An 18,265-nucleotide genomic window follows, 5' to 3' on the forward strand; every position below is an offset into this window, starting at 1 on the left:
CTTTATGGTTTATATGCTCTTTATATAATTTTATGTATATTATAGTAGAAAAAGCAAAGAAAAAAAAGAAAATTGATATTATTAGCGAAGCTTTTTCACAAATTAATCCGTAACAAACAAATTGGCAAAGACAATTGAAGGGAGTAGTGCGAAATATGGGCCGTGATATATGCACATTAGACAATGTTTACGCTAACAATTTGGGCATGCTAACCAAACTAGCTCATGTGACAGTACCAAACTTATATCAAGATGCCTTCTTCAGTGCATTATTCGCTGAGGATAGCTTAGTTGCAAAAAATAAAAAGCCATCTTCGAAGAAGGATGTACATTTCACACAGATGGCTTATTACAGTGAAATACCAGTGGGTGGTTTGGTTGCTAAATTAGTTCCTAAAAAACAAAACGAACTATCTCTCAAGGGCATTCAAATCGAATTTTTGGGCGTGTTGCCTAATTATAGGCACAAATCCATCGGTTCAAAATTACTGAAGTTTGCAGAAGACAAATGCTCAGAATGTCATCAACATAACGTGTTTGTCTATTTACCAGCAGTGGATGATCTTACAAAGCAATGGTTTATAGCTCATGGCTTCGAACAAGTGGGCGAAACTGTCAACAATTTCATAAAAGGTGTAAATGGCGACGAACAAGATGCTATCTTATTGAAAAAACACATTTCTTAACAGATGGCTGAAAAATTTTTTTTTTTTTTTTGGTTTTGCTTTGTATACACATGTATCTATTTTTATAAAGATGAAATATATACGTCTAAGAGCTAAAATGAAAAACTATACTAATCACTTATATCTATTCTGGTGATTCATCATCTTCAGCTTCTGTATCCGTATCGATATCAGTATAATCGCTAGCATCACTTTCATCATCACTTTCGGTTTCGTCGTCATCAGTAGAGTACTCATCATCCTCCTCAGAATACACCTCTACTTGTTCCACTGCAGGAGAATCACGAACTTTCATATTCATGGTAATATCCAAATCTGTAGTGAAATAATCTGTGGATTTAACGATTACTCTAAAAAAGAAATCACCAACAGTTTCAGGTGCAGGCTGACCTAATGGAATTTTTATGGTCCCGATTTCCCAATCATTTATATCGAATTTTTCGTGTTTGGTTAAATCCATTTTTATCCTCTTATCAAAGAAATCTTTGTCATCGTTCAAGTTCTTGTAAGATAGCTTTTCAATGATAATTGGCGTTTGAAGTATTTTACCATCTTTTTGAGAACTTACCAGACAGCACCAACTCCCACGTCTCTTTGTAGGGAAAAATGGTGCAAAGGAATATGGGACGAGTGGCTGTTTACTCATCATAGCAAATGGATCTCTTTGAGATTCAAAATCTTGAGGTTCTGTTAAATTTTCTTCAGGAATTAAGCTAGTTGGTATCAATGGCTGTTTAGCAGAACGAACCAGTACTTTCAAAGAAATGTATGGGGTAGATGATGGTGTTACTTGGTTCTCACCTGGGACAAGGAAGTCTGCCTTGATGATCTTTAGATTTGGAATATGCGATGCAACTCTCAAAGTTTCGTTTAACTTTGCTTGATCCTTTATTCCAAGAACCTCACCAATCTTGGCATCTTCTAAAGTAAACAATTTACCTAATGTATGAATATCTCCGGTTTTGGTAATAAAGTGCTCTTTATCTACGTTCGGCAATTGAAGGATTTGACAGTTTGGTGTTAATGGTACAGCCTGAACAATACACTTGAAAGTATTGATTGCACCCAATGCAATATCTAAATTTCTGAATCCACAAGCAATATCCAATAAACCGTGTAACAAAGAGTGACATTTGGCCACTATTCTAAATTTCGCATTGTTAAGTTTACCACTATCTCTGCGGTTAATATGATCTTGCAAAAGTTTTTCAAAATCCGTTGGTTGCAAATCCGGGAAGAATTGTTTAAATTCATGAGCAAATGATAACCAGTGTAAGATCAAATCTGTGGTGACAATCTCAGATGGCTTGTAATTGACTAAGTTACTAACAAAATTAGAAGCCGTCACATTATGTATTCCCTTCTTAGTATACGATTGTGTTCTTGCCCACCATCTACTAACAAAATATGGCAAGATTAAACCTAGTAGCGCAACATAACAAACCACTAATAATGGAGATGCACTTCCATCTACCAAAAATCTTGGTAGAGCGATACCATGTGAAGTAGATTGTGGGCCATCTGGATGACCGTATTTCAAATAGTTTTGCCTAACCAATTCGTCAGTAAGGGATTCGTAAGCCTTCGTAATCTGAACATAAGTTTCTTCCATCACACTTTTCTCATCAGGTGTTAGGCCCTTTGCTAATTTATCTGGATGAAATTTAACAGATAATTTTCTATAAGCAGATTTGATGTCTCTATCGGAAGCACTAGTAGAGATACCAAGGATTTCATAAGGATCAAATAATTTTGTAGCAGCGTCTTTAATCGCGTCATTACTATTAATCCTTTGCAGAAGAATTGCAACTAAGATCCAACCCACAATAATTATAATATTTCTCCTGCTCCATATTTTGGACTTCTTATTACTATTTTTATCAAACTTCCTTCTAAATTGTTTGATTTCATCACTGGTGTATTCTTCATTCAAGTTCTTGAAAACTTCCTCATTAAACTCCTTACTCTTCCCTGAATTCCCATCTTCAGCATTGGCCCCAAAAAAAATTTGGTATATTTGAAGCAGTGTCATAGGCCCGACGACCATCAAGAGCCCCGTTAAAATGAAGGACGGCCACGTCTCACTAGCCTCATCATACTCGTAATTTGTAGGCATTGTGCTGTAATATGCAGTATATTTATTTTGTTGCGAAGGCCTTCTTTGGTCAATTATAACTGACTATTGTTCCAGTCGCATCTTTTATTCGTTCAGTGATCTTCGACGTGTTCAAGACAAATTTTTCAGAAAACGCCTTTCCGTAACGAGTGACCAATTCGCGTTATAAGAGCGATTGTGTCAGTAATGAAGTCAGATTGTGACATTATAAAGCTAAGACGTTAATAACTCAAAATAGAAAAGAAGCATGAGAGCACCACCTTCACCGAGAAAGTCCAAATCTGGTCATTTTTTTTACCTATATTTTCGACTGTGTCAACTGTTCAGTGGCCGGAAATTAAAGAGGAGGTGGCATGTCCACAAACTTCACATTCACCAATATAATACTCGCTGGAACTTGAGCCCCCTCTCCGAAATACACATTGAGGACATGATAAATGAACCGTCTGGACTATGTCCAGGAAGTTCCAAAAAGAAACCACTACTGATTGCAAGGTTTCCCAAGGGTTGCCAAGAATCACCAAGGGTATATGTACTGCAAAGGAACAATTTGTCTCGTTTAAAATTAAGCAAAAGAAAATATGCCCTAAGGTTCTATCACAATGAAATTTTTGGCAATAATTTAAAGAGAAAAGACGGAAGCATCCACAAAGTTGAACACCAACAGTGCGCAGAAACCGTTAGAAAGATCAAGAAAGTCACAGCAAACCATGCTGATGTTAAAATAATATTTCACGATAAAAATACTATAAGAAGTGACAAATTAGGGGGTAGGAGTAATAAGATGCAGACTAGGCCTAGTGTTCTTGAAGAGGATGTAGAAGAAGAAGTCTCTTCGGTATATATCAGATTTTGTGACGACCATTCCCTGAGAGTTAAAGATTATCACTCTTTGCACAGGCATTCTAAAAAATCTTCTAAAGAAAAACGAAATAATCAGGAGATTGGAAAATCTAAGTTGCTTGGGAAGCTTTTTGAAGAGGAAACATCGCGTCAAAACAAAGGTGTAGAGAAGAAACTAGATACGATTGTGATACAGAAATTTCAAAATTATCCTATTGTCTCCTTCTCTCGTGTCATTTAACAAAAAGATATATACAAACATAGGATACTAAGAGGAAAAGCATCCCAAAAAGAAGAAATGCTTGCATGCCATGTATTACATAATTAAAGAAAAAATTTTATTAACATACTTCCTTATACTTACAATATGTATTCTTTCAGTTCAATTTATTTATACCCGATGTCATTAGTCTCTTCGACAAACAATGCAGCAGACTGATGGAGTACTTTGCCAATAAGGTCAATTTGTTCTTGAGCCCTCTTCCAGTCATCATCGTAAATCGCATCCATCACTCCTGGAAATGTCCAGAAATCTACATTTCCACCATTTTTAGATTTATCCTCCTGTATCAATGTTGGTCCGAACAAAACGTTCTTATAAAATGATCTATTAGGTAGACCCGCCGGAGAGCATGTTCTTCTACCAATATTAGTCAATTTTTTATTCCATGTCCACCTATTAATTGAAAGTAAGGAGGGCTCTATACCATCCCCATGCGACCATACTATGTTCTCCCAACCTTGAGTCCATGACGCCCATTCGCTACCGATTTTCTTCCAAAATAACAAACCTTTGATTATTGATGTGAAGTTTAGTTTTTCAGGGTATGCTTGCTCTAACCTTTGCAATCTTTCATCGATATCTTCAACATAGCTTATTATGTCAAAATGAAGTAGCGGGTCATCAATCAATTCCATACTAATATGTAAAAGATATACTAGCAAATCCTTGACAGATTGTTGGTTCTGTTCGTCTTCCAGAATCTTCTCAACACGTTCAAATTTATCCTCAGATGTTTCAGTTGGGGTGTCACGGTTTCTCGTAGAATCAGAAGATATTACAGATACAGGAATTCCATTTGCCAGAAATGGAGTCCAGTCACCATAGTGCTGTACATTATCCACAGATATATCAAAGTTTCCATGCGCGTTTCTATTGAAAAACTTCTTCAATAAGGGATGTGTCTCAATGCTTAATTCTCCTCTAGTTTTACCGTTCTCATATTTTTCGGCAAAGGGTATACCCAGTTGACTAATATCAATCAAAGAATAAATTTCGTCTTTTAATGGCGTTAGCCTTTGCTCAACCAGCTCCGAAGATCCAGCATAATTAAATTCGGTACCACCGAATGAGATGAAATAGATATTTCTCAAAGGTTTCCAACCAAACTTATATTTCACCTCTTGGAATAATTGAACTATAGATAATAATGCAGCTGTACCAAAATTGGGATAAGTAGTTCCAAAATTGATGGAATTTCTCGATGCAGCAATTATTATAGCTTTGTCTGATTGTTCTCTCCCTTCAATTTTACCAACAATATTAGGAATAAAATGCTTTTCCCTAACATTAGTTTGCAGATCTACATCGATCAATACGTCTCCCATTTTCCCACTGTTACTACGATCACTATTACCATCATCAACCGTTACTCCTCCTGAAGATAAACGCGATAGTAGCTCTTTTCCTTGTCTCGTGGAGATTGGGATAGTTGGAATATGAGTTTGACGCCAAAATTTATGATCCTTTTCTTCTACAGGAGAACCATCCCAATTCAATCCTGATGCATCACCAGTCGAATATTGGGGCAATCCTACAGGCTTAGATTGAACAACGTCTATATTCTCACCATATGGCTCAGATATGAAGATTACAGCTTTAGCTCCGAATTTCTCAGCAATTAGTACTTGCTGACTCACTAATTTATCATATTGCAGTAAAAGCACATAGTCCTTCCCATCTTCTATCGTTTTCGAATCTTTTAAATGTTGTAAATCGTATGTTGTACCTTTGCCTCCATAAATCAAGCTCACTTTGGATAATTTCCCGTTAGAACTCAACGGATTGAAATTTTCTTTAGAAAGTTCTAGATCATGCTTTTCATTCTTGTTATCATAATATGAAATTGATACATTGCCTGGATAATTAGAATAAACTGAGTATCCCATTTCTTTAACCAATTTCAACCCATTGTTGTCAAAAGATTCCTGAATGTATCGATAAATAGCTGCATCACCCTTCGTTCCGGATCCATGAGGCATGCTACTAATATATTCCAAATCTCTCTCAAACTTTGCCAAATCCACGGATTTTTTGGCATATTCAAAAAGTATATCGTGTTGAGAAAACATCCCTTTAGATCCTGATGCCTTTTCGTTGAATAAGTAGCCACTTGACAAGACATAATATGCAATAAATGACATGAAAATGATGTAAAAGAACCTTCGAAGTATAAAGGGATTTCCGATTTTACTTAAGTAATAGTCAGCTTTGTCTGGAACGAATTTTGATATTTGTAAGAGTGGATGAATGATGTTTTCCATTAAGGGTTCCAAAATTTTTTCCTGAAACCCAATTGAAACCCTCTGTAGATGTGTTCTTTTGTGAAGATCATCGTGAGGGTCCTCTATATCAAATTCATAAGAAGGTGGTTCAGGTGGAGGCGTTATATTAGTTTCTATACTGTTGTCGTTAGAACTAGGAGGAGAATCATCAAAACGCTGGCTCATCAACAGATTATGGGACGACGACGCAGTAGGTATAGCATTTTCATGTTCAAAGTTTGTAGTTGACACTGGTTGATAACTGCTCCTCATTAAAATTACTTGATCTCAATACCCGGGGGTATTATCTTGGTTTGCAAATTAGTTACAGATTTCAAATAACCCAAAGCTTGATGTATTTCTCTAGTATTGAGAGGCGTTTAGGAAAAGAACAACTTTAATGATGCAGGAAGTACTTGCTTAACTAGTTCTTGCCTGATGCCGTAATTTTATCTACTAAATTTCCAAGAGTTTTGGAGGCTTAACTATTGCGAAATAGAGAGAAAAAAAGAAGAATCCTAATTAGTAAGTATGGAAGAGATTTATTAAACGAGAAAGGAAGTGAACCAAAGAAGAAACGGAAATAAATCATACAGTATGAGTAAGAACAGGTCATCGCTACAGTCTGGTCCACTTAATAGCGAGTTATTGGAGGAGCAAAAGCAAGAAATATATGAGGCGTTTTCATTGTTCGATATGAACAATGATGGGTTCCTCGATTACCACGAGTTGAAAGTAGCAATGAAGGCCCTGGGATTTGAGCTACCCAAGAGAGAAATACTTGACTTAATAGATGAATATGATAGTGAGGGGCGGCATTTGATGAAGTATGATGATTTTTATATTGTAATGGGGGAAAAAATATTGAAGAGAGATCCGTTAGATGAAATAAAAAGGGCATTCCAATTATTTGATGACGACCATACTGGGAAAATAAGTATTAAAAACTTGAGGCGTGTAGCTAAAGAATTAGGAGAAACTTTGACGGATGAAGAGCTGAGAGCGATGATTGAAGAGTTTGATTTGGATGGTGATGGCGAGATTAATGAAAACGAATTTATAGCTATTTGCACCGATAGTTAATTATGACTATATATTTAATCTATAAAAATGATTTGTAACTATATTAGTATACTCCCGTGGGTCTCTCGTTTTCTGTTTTAACTTACATCTTGCCCAAGGATGCACTTAAAAGTGAAAAAGCCAATCTAATCCTGCAGGGCAACAATAAGAGAAGACAATAAAACAAAACACTGAAAAATGTCATGGAGGTATGCGTTAAAAAACTACGTTACCAGCCCAGAAACGGTAAACGATGATACAGTCACATACTTTGATGATAAAGTGTCCATAATTAGAGACTCGTTTCCTAAATCAGAGTGCCATTTATTGATTCTACCACGAACTATGCAGCTGAGTAGAAGTCATCCTACTAAAGTGATTGATGCTAAGTTTAAGAATGAGTTTGAATCATACGTTAATTCTGCGATTGACCACATCTTTAGGCATTTTCAAGAAAAGTTCCGAATAAAGAAGAGTGATGATGACAAAGACCCCTGCTGGGATGACATATTAAAAGACAAAAACAAGTTTGTAAGAAATTTTGTACAAGTTGGGATACACAGCGTGCCTTCGATGGCCAACTTACATATACACGTCATATCCAAAGATTTCCATTCGGTAAGATTGAAGAACAAAAAACATTATAATTCATTTAATACTGGATTCTTCATTAGTTGGGACGATTTACCATTGAACGGAAAAAATTTGGGCACTGACAAGGAAATTGAAACTACGTACCTGAAAGAACACGATTTACTTTGCTGCTATTGTCAGCGAAATTTTAGTAATAAATTTAGCTTATTGAAAAAGCATTTAGAACTAGAGTTCAATAGCCATTTCGAGCTTAAATAAGGCAAGCTTTCTCGCATTTCTTTTTGTTACTGATATACACATACCTATACATACACATGTCTTTTTAACATCATAATTTTTGGTATTCTATAGTGCCTTCCAATTTCTTAACTTCAGCTACTTTTCTTACGGCTTTCATTAAATCATCAGGGTTGATGTGATCACGGTCATCTCTTATGGCGAAAAAACCTGCTTCAGTTGCACAGTTACGAATATCAGCACCATTGAAACCATCACTCATTTTTACAGCAGCCTCGAAGTCAAATTCCCCTGTTTTTTTGACTTTTGCAGTATGAATTTTGAAAATTTCTAATCTGCCGGCCTCATTTGGCAATGGGATTTCAACTTTCCTGTCTAGTCTACCGGGCCTCAACAAAGCAGGATCTAAAGTATCTGGTCTATTCGTAGCCATGATGATTTTAGTCTGTCCAAGATTATCAAAACCATCCATCTGGGTCAACAACTCCATCAACGTACGTTGAATTTCACGGTCTGCTGAAGTACCTTCACTGAATCTTCTACCACCAATAGCATCCACTTCATCCATAAAAATGATGCAAGGTTCGTGTTCCTTTGCATATGCAAACATTTCTCTAATAATACGAGCAGACTCACCAATGTATTTATCCACAATACCAGACGCTGGAGAGAAAATGAAGTTGGCTCCAATCGTAGCAGCAACTGCCTTCGCTAGTAAAGTTTTACCAGTACCAGGGGGACCATATAGTAGCACACCCTTTGGAGGTTTGATACCGACCCTCTGGAAAATTTCTGGGTTCTTCAATGGTAATTCTATAACCTCCCTTAATTCTCTGATTTGCTCAGTCAAACCACCAATACCATCAAAAGTGATTTCACCTTGTTCAAAACTGGTCATATTATACACCAGTGGATCTGTCTCTCTGGGCAAAATTCTCATTATAGTCAAAGTGGTGATATCTAAGGTGACTCTCACCCCTTTCTTTAATTTAGAGCGATCTACCGAATTCCTAACTCCGACAATATAACGTGGGCCCGAAGAGGCCTTCACTATATATTTCTCTTCAGATAATTCCTTCATGACTTCGCCAATCAATTGTCCAATACTTTGCAAAGCTTTTATGTCGTTTTCAGTCTTGTCATATAACTTCTCTAGATCTCGTATATTTTGACGGCGCTGCTTCAATTGATCATCATACCTTCTGTGTTCTAGCAGCTTTCTCTTGAATTGATTCAAGGCCTTGTTATGGGCCTCCTGTTCAGGATCCACTCTAGAAGGCTCCTCTTCATGATGTTCTTCCGTTTCCTGTGGTTGTTCTGGTTGTTGTTCGTGTGACTGTTGGGTGTGATTGTCGCCGGACGTTTCCCCCAATCCTGCTAATAAAGGGTCCTGTTCTTCACTCATTCTTAGTTATTAATATCTTTGCTTCGTCTGTTATCTTTGGAACCGGTGCGAGGTACTAGATTTAATTTACTTCACTATGGTATTTCAAGCTTCCTTTCCCTTCGGTGGCAAATTCCACTATTTGAAAGGTCACCCGCCTATCGCAAAATTTTTCACTTCTCATCACTATATTGAAATATAACAATCAAGCACTTTACGATGCAACAGAAAATGCTGAACGCTGTGCTGACCAAAAGTTCCCACCGTTGATAGCTCCCCCCCCTATTGTCGTAGTCATGTCAATTCAGGCTTTTGTCTTTTGCGGTAAAGGTTCCAATTTGGCTCCCTTCACCCAGCCAGATTTTCCATTCCAAACGCAGAACAAAGACAGTACAGCTGCCACGAGCGGTGACAAACTTAATGAGTTGGTCAATAGCGCCCTCGATTCAACTGTCATAAATGAGTTCATGCAACATTCAACGCGCTTGCCCAAGGCTCTTTTGCCCATCGGTAATAGACCTATGATTGAATACGTCTTGGATTGGTGTGATCAGGCAGATTTCAAAGAAATCAGTGTGGTCGCACCCGTTGACGAAATCGAATTAATTGAAAGTGGACTGACTTCGTTTTTGTCCCTAAGAAAGCAACAATTTGAACTAATATACAAGGCTTTGTCAAATTCCAACCACAGTCATCACTTGCAAGATCCTAAGAAAATTAATTTCATCCCTTCGAAGGCAAATTCTACAGGTGAGTCCTTGCAAAAAGAGCTTTTGCCTAGAATCAATGGCGATTTTGTAATCTTGCCCTGTGATTTTGTCACAGATATACCTCCACAAGTCTTGGTCGATCAATTTAGGAATAGGGATGATAATAACCTAGCAATGACTATCTACTATAAGAACTCTTTAGATAGTAGTATCGATAAAAAGCAACAGCAAAAGCAAAAACAACAGCAATTTTTCACTGTTTATTCAGAAAACGAAGACTCAGAGAGGCAGCCAATACTTTTGGACGTTTATTCTCAAAGGGACGTCACAAAGACAAAATATCTACAGATCAGATCTCATTTATTATGGAACTATCCAAATTTAACAGTATCCACTAAGTTACTGAACTCATTCATCTACTTTTGTTCCTTTGAACTTTGCCAGTTGTTAAAATTAGGACCTCAATCAATGTCAAGACAAGCTTCATTCAAAGATCCATTTACTGGAAACCAACAACAGCAAAACCCTCCTACTACTGATGATGATGAAGATCGCAATCATGATGATGACGATGATTACAAACCTTCGGCTACATCTATCCAGCCTACCTACTTCAAAAAAAAGAATGATCTCATCTTGGACCCAATAAACTGTAATAAATCATTGAGTAAGGTTTTTAGAGATTTATCTCGTCGTTCGTGGCAACATTCGAAACCGAGGGAACCAATAGGTATTTTTATTTTACCAAACGAAACCTTGTTCATCAGAGCCAATAACTTGAATGCTTACATGGACGCTAATAGATTTGTACTAAAGATAAAATCACAAACGATGTTCACGAAAAATATACAGATTCAATCTGCCGCTATCGGTGCTGATGCCATAGTAGATCCCAAATGCCAAATCTCTGCTCATAGTAATGTCAAGATGTCTGTTCTCGGTACTCAGGCCAATATTGGTTCCAGATGTCGTGTTGCAGGGTCTCTCTTATTTCCTGGAGTCCATCTTGGTGACGAAGTAATCCTGGAAAATTGTATTATTGGACCTATGGCAAAAATCGGTTCAAAGTGTAAACTCAGCAATTGTTATATCGAAGGCCATTATGTTGTGGAGCCTAAAAATAACTTTAAAGGTGAAACACTGGCCAACGTTTATTTGGATGAAGATGAGGAGGACGAGTTAATATATGATGATAGTGTTATTGCTGGAGAAAGTGAAATCGCCGAAGAAACTGACAGTGATGATAGAAGCGATGAAGATTCTGATGATAGTGAATATACCGACGAGTACGAGTACGAAGATGACGGATTATTTGAGCGTTAATATAAACTTATGTATATTCCTTCAGTCTCTTTAATAGAGACCAAGTAAGTAAGTGGACGAGAATAGAGGCGATATTATGCATTTATATTTGAAATTCAACAGAACATAATTATGCTTAAGCAAATTAACATGTTGTATTAATACATAGCGTTTTACACATCTATTTCATATATTATGTTATGTTAATTTTTGAATTAATTTTTCTTGTTCTTTCGTTGGATCAATGGCGCAGTTGCTTCTTTGTCACCACTCTCACTCTCACTGTCATCAGAGACTTTTGATTGTTTGTCCTTTACTCTTTGTTCTTGAATTTTTTTATTTTGAATTTTGTTTTCAATCAAATCATCAAACGCGATAATTGACCTAACCAAATTGCTTATATATATAACCATTAATTCATCATTAGTTTTCACAGTTAAAGCCTTTTGTAAGTTATTTGAAATATTAATTCTGTCATGATTCTCCACATCTATTTCGTCATCATCAGGTGTTCCCAGATTTGGTAAAAGGTTGAAAACATCTTGTAGCTTGCCCAATATAGTGTGGTTTATCGGTAATTCCTTATTAATGACTTTGTCTAAGTACTCGACAACGTCTTTTAGTTTGCTTTGTAATCCTTTCAAAGATTTTAATTGGTTGGTCAACCGGATAGATAAGCCACCTGCTGCTTGATCACGTACGTCTCTCAATAAGTGTTCTACACCAATTTCTTCAGCTTCTTCGGCCTCAATAGTACAAGGCAAATGAAGAAACGTCTTTTCTGTAGACGTACCATCATCCTTAACTTGCTCAATCGCGACATATGCATCTGTTGGTAAACCAACACCTTGTTGTTTGACATCAACAATTAATAATAGCGGATTATTCTGAGTATATTTTTTAAACAGCTCATTAATCTTGAGGTCAGAAGCCCTTAATTTAGGACCACTATGATACCATCCAATGAGTTTTTCCTTGGCATTAATCTTTTTACACATTTCATTCATGTTTTCAATATAATTATGGTCTAAAAACCACACGTCAGAGTTTTTCTCATCTTCTTCAAACGGTAAGGCAAAGGAATTAGTGACTCTGATAGTGGAACTGTTAGCATCACCTAAGATGACACCAACGCATCTTTTGTTTTCTTTTGTCTGCGTACGCTCATAATGATCCAAAGCAGATAGCAAAACTAGTGGTGCAATGGTAACTTTCTCGTGTTGTAGAGACATTGTAATTTGATTTTCCTTTCTTTCTTTCTTTTTTTAAATTCGAAAAATGCCCTCAATCAGTAGCAGTTGTACAGAAAGCCAACGTTACACTATAGATTGCTTAGCTGTTGGCTTCACAATTATTTCATTGTAGATTCTACGTTACGTGCAACTTGAGTAACGATTTGCCACTGAGGTATCCCCGAACTTTAGTAAAATCAAATTTCGTAATAAGTGATTAGGAATATTGCTACTTAAAGTAAGTGATGCTCATTGAAAGATTGCATTGTGAGTCTTCACTACTTACCGTAATAGAATGGTTTGTTTTCATTTGATTGTTGTTGTGTCAATAGTTTTGATTTTCTACTAGAGAGTACAATAATGCCCTTCGCTCAGATTGTTATTGGTCCACCAGGTTCAGGGAAGTCAACCTATTGCAACGGCTGCTCACAGTTCTTCAATGCCATCGGAAGACATTCCCAGGTAGTGAATATGGATCCTGCTAATGATGCCTTACCTTACCCATGCGCTGTGGATATTCGTGATTTTATAACATTAGAGGAGATCATGCAAGAGCAACAGTTAGGCCCTAATGGAGGTTTGATGTATGCTGTTGAATCATTGGATAATTCTATTGATTTGTTCATTTTACAGATCAAGTCACTTGTAGAAGAAGAAAAAGCATATCTTGTATTCGACTGTCCGGGCCAAGTGGAGCTATTTACTCATCACTCATCTTTGTTCAACATCTTTAAAAAAATGGAAAAGGAATTGGACATTAGGTTTTGTGTTGTAAATTTGATTGACTGTTTTTACATGACATCCCCTTCACAATATATCTCGATTTTGTTACTTGCATTGAGGTCTATGTTAATGATGGATCTCCCTCACATCAACGTTTTTTCTAAAATAGATATGCTGAAATCATACGGAGAATTACCCTTTAGATTAGACTATTATACAGAGGTCCAGGATCTGGATTATTTGGAGCCATATATTGAAAAGGAAGGCTCTAGTGTACTGGGAAAGAAATATAGCAAGTTAACTGAAACAATCAAAGAGCTAGTCTCAGATTTCAACTTAGTATCATTTGAGGTTTTGTCCGTGGATGACAAAGAAAGTATGATAAATCTTCAAGGTGTTATAGATAAAGCAAATGGCTACATATTCGGCGCATCCGAAGTTGGTGGTGATACCGTGTGGGCTGAGGCTTCGCGAGAAGGTGCATTAATAGCGAATTACGACATTCAAGACAGGTGGATAGACAATAAAGAGAAGTATGATAAAGAAGAAGAAGAAAAACGTACGGCGTTGTTAAAAGAACAAGAATTGCAAAATAAAGCTGTTGATGTGAATGAAGAAGATGAGTGGGAAAATGCGCTGAAGGAGTGGGAAGAGAAACAAGGAATGGATTTTGTTAGGTAGCGTGTTCAGGTATCTTTTTCTCGTTCAGCCGTGGAACTTAATTCAAAATTGAAAATTGTATACAGAGTATATATGCATATAATTGAAAGCAGCTTACTACGAAATGTTCTTGAATTGCTGGCCGAGTTGCAAATCAGCTGCAAAGGACAGAACCCTATGTCTGAACATGATTGCTTTCGTACCCTGAAAGCCAGCGCTACTAATTAACCAGGTTGACCAGCCTTCACTCATTCGCGGCGACAGCAAAAGCGGAAGAAGAAAAAAATAACCAGCAAACTGTCAATGGGTTTCTAGGAGGAAAAAGAACAAGTTAAAAATGATTAGCACCAACAACGTTGCCTATATCTGTCATTGGGCAGCTGTGCGGGGATTCTAAGGTTTTTGCGCAGATCGTGATATAAAATGTTGTAAAAATGGTTTGCTACTCTATATTGATGAAGTTTTCATATTCAAAAGGATTTATTAAATGAATGAACCATTTATAATTGTGAGGGCAGGATAGCAAAAAAATCCTACAGAATAACTTAGTAATGCCAAGAAAGTTTTTGGGCAATAAAATTGAAAAGAATGTTGATGCAGTCAGACCATCTTCGCTAACATTAACAGCTGATGACTTGAAGTATATTCCACCGATACCACAAGATTTTGAAGATGAAGATGATAAGGTTTTACGTACCAGCAACGGTGGTAACAGGTTGTCTAAAAGATTTGGGGGTACACTGAAACTGAAGAAACGGTTAGAGTCTGTTCCAGAATTGTTCTTACATGATTTCAAGAAGAGGCCACGCTCCCAACTTGAGGTGATTAGAGAGAAAAAATTTACTGACATGCAAGTTCCCAAGGGACCAGTTTGTCCTCAAAGCACGATTCTACCATTACGAGAAAGAAAGAAGGTAAAATCACTACCAATTCAAAGAAAAAGTTTACGTAGGCCGACGCTGTCAAAGCCTGCAGTAGTACAATCTTTAGGGCATAAGACACATTCGGATCATATTATTGATAAAGTGTTTGTCTCTCGCCCGGCCCCAATTGTAATGCCTGTAAAAGCCCTTACTCCTATTAATCCGGTCTCCCTAATGCAAACACAGACACAAGATTGCTGTAGAAAAAATAAGTATGGCAAAAGCGGTAGTGAAATATTGTTTGACGAAATTCTATCAGCCTATGAAAACGTTTCTACAAGCGATTCTACTGCCCTAAATTCAGAAATTGACAGAATTATCGATATATGCGCTTCAAAACAAATAGCTAAAAAAAATGAGGCATTTCAGGTACCATATGTCGTCTGCCCTGACGACACAGAGACTTTGTTTTCGTCAACAACACCAAAGTTGAAACCTGTCAATTCTAACACATTAAACGATGTCATTTCTAGCCCAGAATACACCACGTCTGGATGCAGTACATACTCTGACCAATCGAATTCAGATGAGGAATTGTCCGAAGTAGAAAGTATAGTATGGAACACGAATAAGAGGACAATGAGATCATCCATTGTGTCTGAAAGCACTAGTGAGGAAGGCTATTGCACTGCTGCGGAGACTTTGCCCTCAACAGTATCAGTGGAAGATCTGGATATACATAACAAGCTTCCAAAAGTTGCACAAACATCATCGTGCAATACGCTTTTGAATAAACTCTCTATAAGAAAATTAAAAAAAGTAATTCTCGATCCGCCTAAAATAATGCATGTCATGACTTTTGACGATGACAGTGATGATGGAGATGACAACGATGACGAGGATAGGGCTTTGAATATTCTTCAAAAAAAAATTGACTGCATTGAAATAGCAAGTTGCAGCAGTAGCATTTACAGCGAATAAAAAAATTTATTCTAGGTTTCAAGTAAAATCATACGTATATAAGTAGAATAATGGCATGAGCGGTGACACATTGTGTATTTGCACCAGAGGTGGTCATCAATAGAAAAGTGTCACAATTTCAACGATAAATGGCCGCTTATGTCGCACCTTTTGTAGTATTACCCGCAAAGGATCATAATGAAGAACTACTATGGCTACATATAAACAGAGCAGTTAGATACAGTGCGTCTTATAAGGGCATTTTTGAGCATAAAGCACAACAGGTTGAACTCAAGAAAACTACATTTCACTATCAATGGCACCCACACAATTGGATATAAAAGTCAAGGCCTTGAAGAGGCTGACTAAGGAGGAAGGGTACTACCAACAAGAACTGAAAGATCAGGAAGCACATGTGGCAAAACTTAAAGAAGACAAGTCAGTTGACCCATATGACTTGAAGAAACAGGAGGAGGTCCTTGATGACACAAAAAGATTATTACCTACTTTATATGAGAAGATTAGAGAATTTAAAGAGGATTTAGAACAATTTCTAAAAACTTACCAGGGTACCGAAGATGTCAGTGATGCAAGATCCGCTATTACGTCTGCACAGGAATTACTCGATTCTAAATAATCTATAGATAACCTTTTTCTTACCTTTTCGCATTTATTTTGATGCAGGTTTTTATACTTTATTATGTACAAACCTGTTGCGGATGAATAATAAATCTCGCTAGAAAATGCACGGAATATTATATGCAAAAGTAGAAAAGTGGAAGACGGCTGTTGATACAGTGACGAGATATAAGAACATTTTACTCTATATTTAAAAAGAACTTTATTAATCTATTTAATTGAGTTAACACCTTTAATGCCATCGATATGGATTCTCGAGTTGCACTGGTACGAAAATACATAGCACCATCGGTGATAAAAAGCGATTCTATTCAATTGCACGGTTTAGTGAAGGCACCACTATTTAAAGCGTTGAATAGCCGTTACAAATTAGGTTCACTACAGATAGTACAGGATGTCGATTGGAATGCGAAGACAACACCATCCGATTCTCCAGAGCCTCTGGCCGCTACTCTAAACTCTAATCGATCCCTACCAATGACTAAGTTCCCCAAGCAGGAGATCTTGGAACAGGTAAAATTGGATACTAAGGTTGGCAAATGGAGGAAATTCATGACAGGTTGGTTTAGAATTGGATTGTATCTTTTAAAAAGCTATAAAACAGGAATTCAGAACACGTTAAAAGTATTCTGGGATACTCGAAACGAAGAGCAGAAATTCAGCATAAAAAACGGTGCATTGGCTAACTTAGTACGGGAAATAGAAATGCATGAAATCAATACAAGACTATCGTCTTCATCATTGCCTACAAGTTCTTCAGCAAAAGCCCCATTAAGGCCACTTTCAATCAATAGGAAAACACTGGTGGAACTGATCAGACGAGATCAAATCTGGAAATTACCTGTATTTTTCACCTTAGTATTCATATTTGAGGAGGTAAGTGTATTGATCTTTACCTTTTTTCCACGTGTCTGTCCGTACAATTGTTTAACTCCTGGTGGATACAAGAAGCTTTCCAACTCATATATCAAGGGAACAACAAGCACACAAGGTAACTACGGTCTGGGTCCCTTAGAGTTTACTAAGCAAGGTACAATTAAGTATGAGCCACCATATGCAGTTCCTATTGAGAATTTGTATAATTTTCTGACAAGCTTTCCTCAAAGTATGATATCAAACTGGAAACTGTATATTTATAAAAAGTTAAAATTACAGAAGCTACTTTGCAATGAGATAGAAAAAATTTACCAGTATCTGTTTATCGATGACTGGTTGCTGTTGCAGAGTATACTCAACACTGATGTTGAGAAAACTAAAATCGCGCTAAGTGATAGAGAATTGGTTAACTGTATACTTGAAAGAAAACTTTATCACATGGGCGATGACTTGAATGAGATGGTTAATGACACGTTAGGGAAAGAAATCTTACTGAAAAGATTGTTTCTTTATTGGACATTAAGATATAATGACACTATATCCTTAAACGGAAAGCATACATTCAGTGAGAAATGGGGTGTCAACAATATATCATTGTTAAAATATAATTCAGAATTGGTAGCTACGAAAGATATTCAATAGATGTAAATATTCATGACATTATCTATGCTGTACATATTGTTTAAAACAAAAACTCTTTTAAACTTTTCTAATTGCAAATTCAAACAATAATTCAGTGATGTTTCTTGCTTTTGGAGCAAAGGGCAATGTTACTCTATATTGTATGTATAATATGATAGATACTCTTCCGTATATATAGTATATAGATTTTCG

At 36.8% G+C, this 18,265-nt stretch overlaps 13 protein-coding genes across 13 annotated transcripts; 9 read left to right on the forward strand and 4 right to left on the reverse strand.

Annotated features, from left to right (window-relative positions):
- Positions 1-155: 155 nt before the first annotated feature.
- On the forward strand, positions 156-686 carry NAT5 (peptide alpha-N-acetyltransferase subunit NAT5; the record flags this gene model as incomplete). The annotated part of the gene is made up of 1 exon (NM_001183672.3): positions 156-686. The coding sequence occupies one exon, from the start codon at positions 156-158 to the stop codon at positions 684-686; it is 531 nt and encodes a 176-aa protein (NP_014896.3).
- Positions 687-810: 124 nt separating this feature from the next.
- Positions 811-2,802, reverse strand: SEC63 (protein-transporting protein SEC63; the record flags this gene model as incomplete). The annotated part of the gene is made up of 1 exon (NM_001183673.1): positions 811-2,802. The coding sequence occupies one exon, from the start codon at positions 2,800-2,802 to the stop codon at positions 811-813; it is 1,992 nt and encodes a 663-aa protein (NP_014897.1).
- A 247-nt stretch (positions 2,803-3,049) lies between these two features.
- Positions 3,050-3,886, forward strand: OSW1 (Osw1p; the record flags this gene model as incomplete). The annotated part of the gene is made up of 1 exon (NM_001183674.3): positions 3,050-3,886. The coding sequence occupies one exon, from the start codon at positions 3,050-3,052 to the stop codon at positions 3,884-3,886; it is 837 nt and encodes a 278-aa protein (NP_014898.3).
- A 146-nt stretch (positions 3,887-4,032) lies between these two features.
- TRE2 (putative zinc metalloprotease) lies at positions 4,033-6,462 on the reverse strand (the record flags this gene model as incomplete). Its single annotated transcript, NM_001183675.2, has 1 exon — positions 4,033-6,462. One exon carries the CDS (start codon positions 6,460-6,462, stop codon positions 4,033-4,035), a length of 2,430 nt encoding a protein of 809 aa, NP_014899.1.
- A 324-nt stretch (positions 6,463-6,786) lies between these two features.
- On the forward strand, positions 6,787-7,272 carry CDC31 (centrin; the record flags this gene model as incomplete). Its single annotated transcript, NM_001183676.3, has 1 exon — positions 6,787-7,272. The coding sequence occupies one exon, from the start codon at positions 6,787-6,789 to the stop codon at positions 7,270-7,272; it is 486 nt and encodes a 161-aa protein (NP_014900.3).
- Positions 7,273-7,449: 177 nt separating this feature from the next.
- On the forward strand, positions 7,450-8,103 carry HNT3 (DNA 5'-adenosine monophosphate hydrolase; the record flags this gene model as incomplete). The annotated part of the gene is made up of 1 exon (NM_001183677.1): positions 7,450-8,103. The coding sequence occupies one exon, from the start codon at positions 7,450-7,452 to the stop codon at positions 8,101-8,103; it is 654 nt and encodes a 217-aa protein (NP_014901.1).
- A 70-nt stretch (positions 8,104-8,173) lies between these two features.
- On the reverse strand, positions 8,174-9,487 carry RPT4 (proteasome regulatory particle base subunit RPT4; the record flags this gene model as incomplete). Its single annotated transcript, NM_001183678.3, has 1 exon — positions 8,174-9,487. The coding sequence occupies one exon, from the start codon at positions 9,485-9,487 to the stop codon at positions 8,174-8,176; it is 1,314 nt and encodes a 437-aa protein (NP_014902.3).
- A 275-nt stretch (positions 9,488-9,762) lies between these two features.
- GCD1 (translation initiation factor eIF2B subunit gamma) lies at positions 9,763-11,499 on the forward strand (the record flags this gene model as incomplete). Its single annotated transcript, NM_001183679.1, has 1 exon — positions 9,763-11,499. One exon carries the CDS (start codon positions 9,763-9,765, stop codon positions 11,497-11,499), a length of 1,737 nt encoding a protein of 578 aa, NP_014903.1.
- Positions 11,500-11,693: 194 nt separating this feature from the next.
- On the reverse strand, positions 11,694-12,710 carry RPN8 (proteasome regulatory particle lid subunit RPN8; the record flags this gene model as incomplete). The annotated part of the gene is made up of 1 exon (NM_001183680.3): positions 11,694-12,710. The coding sequence occupies one exon, from the start codon at positions 12,708-12,710 to the stop codon at positions 11,694-11,696; it is 1,017 nt and encodes a 338-aa protein (NP_014904.3).
- Positions 12,711-13,070: 360 nt separating this feature from the next.
- On the forward strand, positions 13,071-14,114 carry GPN2 (GTPase GPN2; the record flags this gene model as incomplete). Its single annotated transcript, NM_001183681.1, has 1 exon — positions 13,071-14,114. The coding sequence occupies one exon, from the start codon at positions 13,071-13,073 to the stop codon at positions 14,112-14,114; it is 1,044 nt and encodes a 347-aa protein (NP_014905.1).
- A 530-nt stretch (positions 14,115-14,644) lies between these two features.
- DSE3 (Dse3p) lies at positions 14,645-15,937 on the forward strand (the record flags this gene model as incomplete). The annotated part of the gene is made up of 1 exon (NM_001183683.3): positions 14,645-15,937. One exon carries the CDS (start codon positions 14,645-14,647, stop codon positions 15,935-15,937), a length of 1,293 nt encoding a protein of 430 aa, NP_014907.3.
- A 295-nt stretch (positions 15,938-16,232) lies between these two features.
- Positions 16,233-16,553, forward strand: RBL2 (Rbl2p; the record flags this gene model as incomplete). Its single annotated transcript, NM_001183684.1, has 1 exon — positions 16,233-16,553. The coding sequence occupies one exon, from the start codon at positions 16,233-16,235 to the stop codon at positions 16,551-16,553; it is 321 nt and encodes a 106-aa protein (NP_014908.1).
- Positions 16,554-16,801: 248 nt separating this feature from the next.
- On the forward strand, positions 16,802-18,073 carry PNT1 (Pnt1p; the record flags this gene model as incomplete). Its single annotated transcript, NM_001183685.3, has 1 exon — positions 16,802-18,073. One exon carries the CDS (start codon positions 16,802-16,804, stop codon positions 18,071-18,073), a length of 1,272 nt encoding a protein of 423 aa, NP_014909.3.
- Between the last annotated feature and the right edge of the window lie 192 nt (positions 18,074-18,265).

The sequence above is a fragment of the Saccharomyces cerevisiae genome, chromosome XV (genome assembly GCF_000146045.2).
Source record: "Saccharomyces cerevisiae S288C chromosome XV, complete sequence".
Taxonomy (NCBI): Eukaryota; Fungi; Ascomycota; class Saccharomycetes; order Saccharomycetales; family Saccharomycetaceae; genus Saccharomyces; species Saccharomyces cerevisiae.